General features: G+C 43.3%; 1 protein-coding gene across 1 annotated transcript; it reads right to left on the bottom strand.

Annotated features, from left to right (window-relative positions):
* Positions 1 to 725: 725 nt before the first annotated feature.
* LOC116521695 (olfactory receptor 4M1-like) lies at positions 726 to 1,667 on the bottom strand. Its single transcript, XM_032236354.1, has one exon. The coding sequence runs from the start codon at positions 1,665 to 1,667 to the stop codon at positions 726 to 728; it is 942 nt and encodes a 313-aa protein (XP_032092245.1).
* Positions 1,668 to 1,945: the final 278 nt, after the last annotated feature.

The raw sequence follows: 1,945 nt of genomic DNA, 5'->3' as shown, positions 1-1,945 counted from the left end.
GCTCATAAAACTGAAAAGACAGGTCGTGAAATAGGGACAAGAAGTTTGTTTTGCTTAGCAGATTTCATGGTTTTTCAGAGTTTAAGTACTATTTACTATCAGCCTGGTCAACAAGAATGCAAATTATAAATCCACAAAATGGGTAAATATATCATCTTATATGTCCCAAAGATGCTTTTTCGAGAGGCAACTGGTGTAAGCGTTCCAAATACCATGTAAAATTAAATCAGAATCGAAGCCAAAACTATGCTTAAAGTTCCAATTTAATAAAGCAGGCATGTTGGCATAGTGCTATGGGATTCCGACTCTGGAAGTTACATCAGAATCCCACCCAGTTAAAAGTTCATGATCTTGCTCCCACACCCACAGTCCATCACATGGTCCAATCTTCTTCTTCCACGCTGGAGTCTACGCCTAACTGCTTCCGTCCAGGTGTAAAGGTTTGGGAGACAAAAGATGACCTTGAGCTTCTAGGAAGGAATTTCTTATTTTGAAAACAACACATTCTACCCTTTGCTAAATCCCCCGTCTTAATAAGAGTGTGGCAGGCCAAAGATTCTTAAAGGAACCGCTGCAGGCCTGACAACTGGACTTTCTGGTTTTTCTTTGAAGATGTTTCGCTTCTCATCCAAGAAGCTTCTTCAGCTCCAGAAAGTCCTAGTTGGCTCTTGAAAAAGCACCTTCGGGACAACCATGGCCTGGATGATTGAGAATATCCATAGACATCATCCTACATGTTTCCTGCAGAGGAGGTACTGGAGAACCATCTTTTTCATGGCGGTTGTTATTTCCTTGTTCCGGAGGGTATAAATGATGGGGTTGAGAAGGGGAAATATGATGGTATGGAAGACAGAGACCACTTTATCGGGTGCATATTCATCAAAAGGACGGGCATAGATGTAGATGGCAGGACCAAACATGAAAACGACAATGGTGATGTGAGAATAGCAGGTGGAGAGAGCTTTGCTAGCTGATTCGCCCACATTCTTCTTAAGCACACTCAGCAAGAAGGCATAGGAAATCAACAGTGCCACAAAGCAGACCACAGAAATCAGACCACTGCTGAAGATCATGACCATCTCCTCCCTGAAGGAATCACTACAGGTGATCCTCAGCACTTGGGTGATGTCACAGAAATAATTGTCCAATTCATTAGGCCCACAGAACGGGAGGCGGATAATCAGCACAACCTGGATCAAGGAATGGATAAAGCCTCCAGCCCAGGAAGCCACCACTAATACGATGCAAAGTCTTCGGCTCATCTGGACTGAGTAATGCAAAGGCTTGCAGATGGCAACATAGCGATCGTAGGCCATGACGGTGAGTAGGAACATCTCTGCAGCCCCCACAAAATGGAGGAAGAAAAGCTGAGCAATGCAGCCCCCGAAAGAAATGACTTTGCGCTCGGCGAAGAAGTCAACCAACATCTTTGGTGCAGTGATGGAGGAATACCAGATGTCCAAAAAAGCCAAGTTGGCTAACAGAAAATACATGGGGGAGTTGAGGTGTGCATCTCCTCGGATGGTAATAATAATCAGCACATTGCTTGGTAAGACGATGAGATAAAAGATGAGGAAGAGAGCAAAGAGAAAAAGCTGGATGCCACGTTCATGGGACAGACCCATCAGTATGAACTCAGTCACGTAAGAACTGTTCTTCACTCCCATAGATGGTGGGTGAAATAGGGCAGAAGGTGACTCTACCATCACAGATTCAACCACTCTTGTTCCAGTGTTCAATTTCTGGATACAAAAGAAACACCCAGAAAAAAGTGAATAAATGGTGGGGAAAAGAGTGGGAAATAAGAAACTGATCAACTGAATTAATAAGACAAAGGACCGAGATAAACTAAGGACAGAATTATTCACATACATCTCCAATAATTTTACCTTCTGCTACTTTATGAAAGGTAGATTCCCTGGGAAGCGTTTACTGAAATAAGGGA

Source organism: Thamnophis elegans, chromosome Z, assembly GCF_009769535.1.
Source record: "Thamnophis elegans isolate rThaEle1 chromosome Z, rThaEle1.pri, whole genome shotgun sequence".
Lineage (NCBI taxonomy): Eukaryota > Metazoa > Chordata > Lepidosauria > Squamata > Colubridae > Thamnophis > Thamnophis elegans.
The sequence above is the reverse complement of the archived record's forward strand: the minus strand, read 5'-3'. Positions and strand labels throughout refer to the sequence as shown.

Excerpts from the sequence above, each read along its gene's own strand:
- LOC116521695 (XM_032236354.1), bottom strand. The coding sequence starts at position 1,667 with ATGGGAGTGAAGAACAGTTCTTACGTGACTGAGTTCATACTGATGGGT.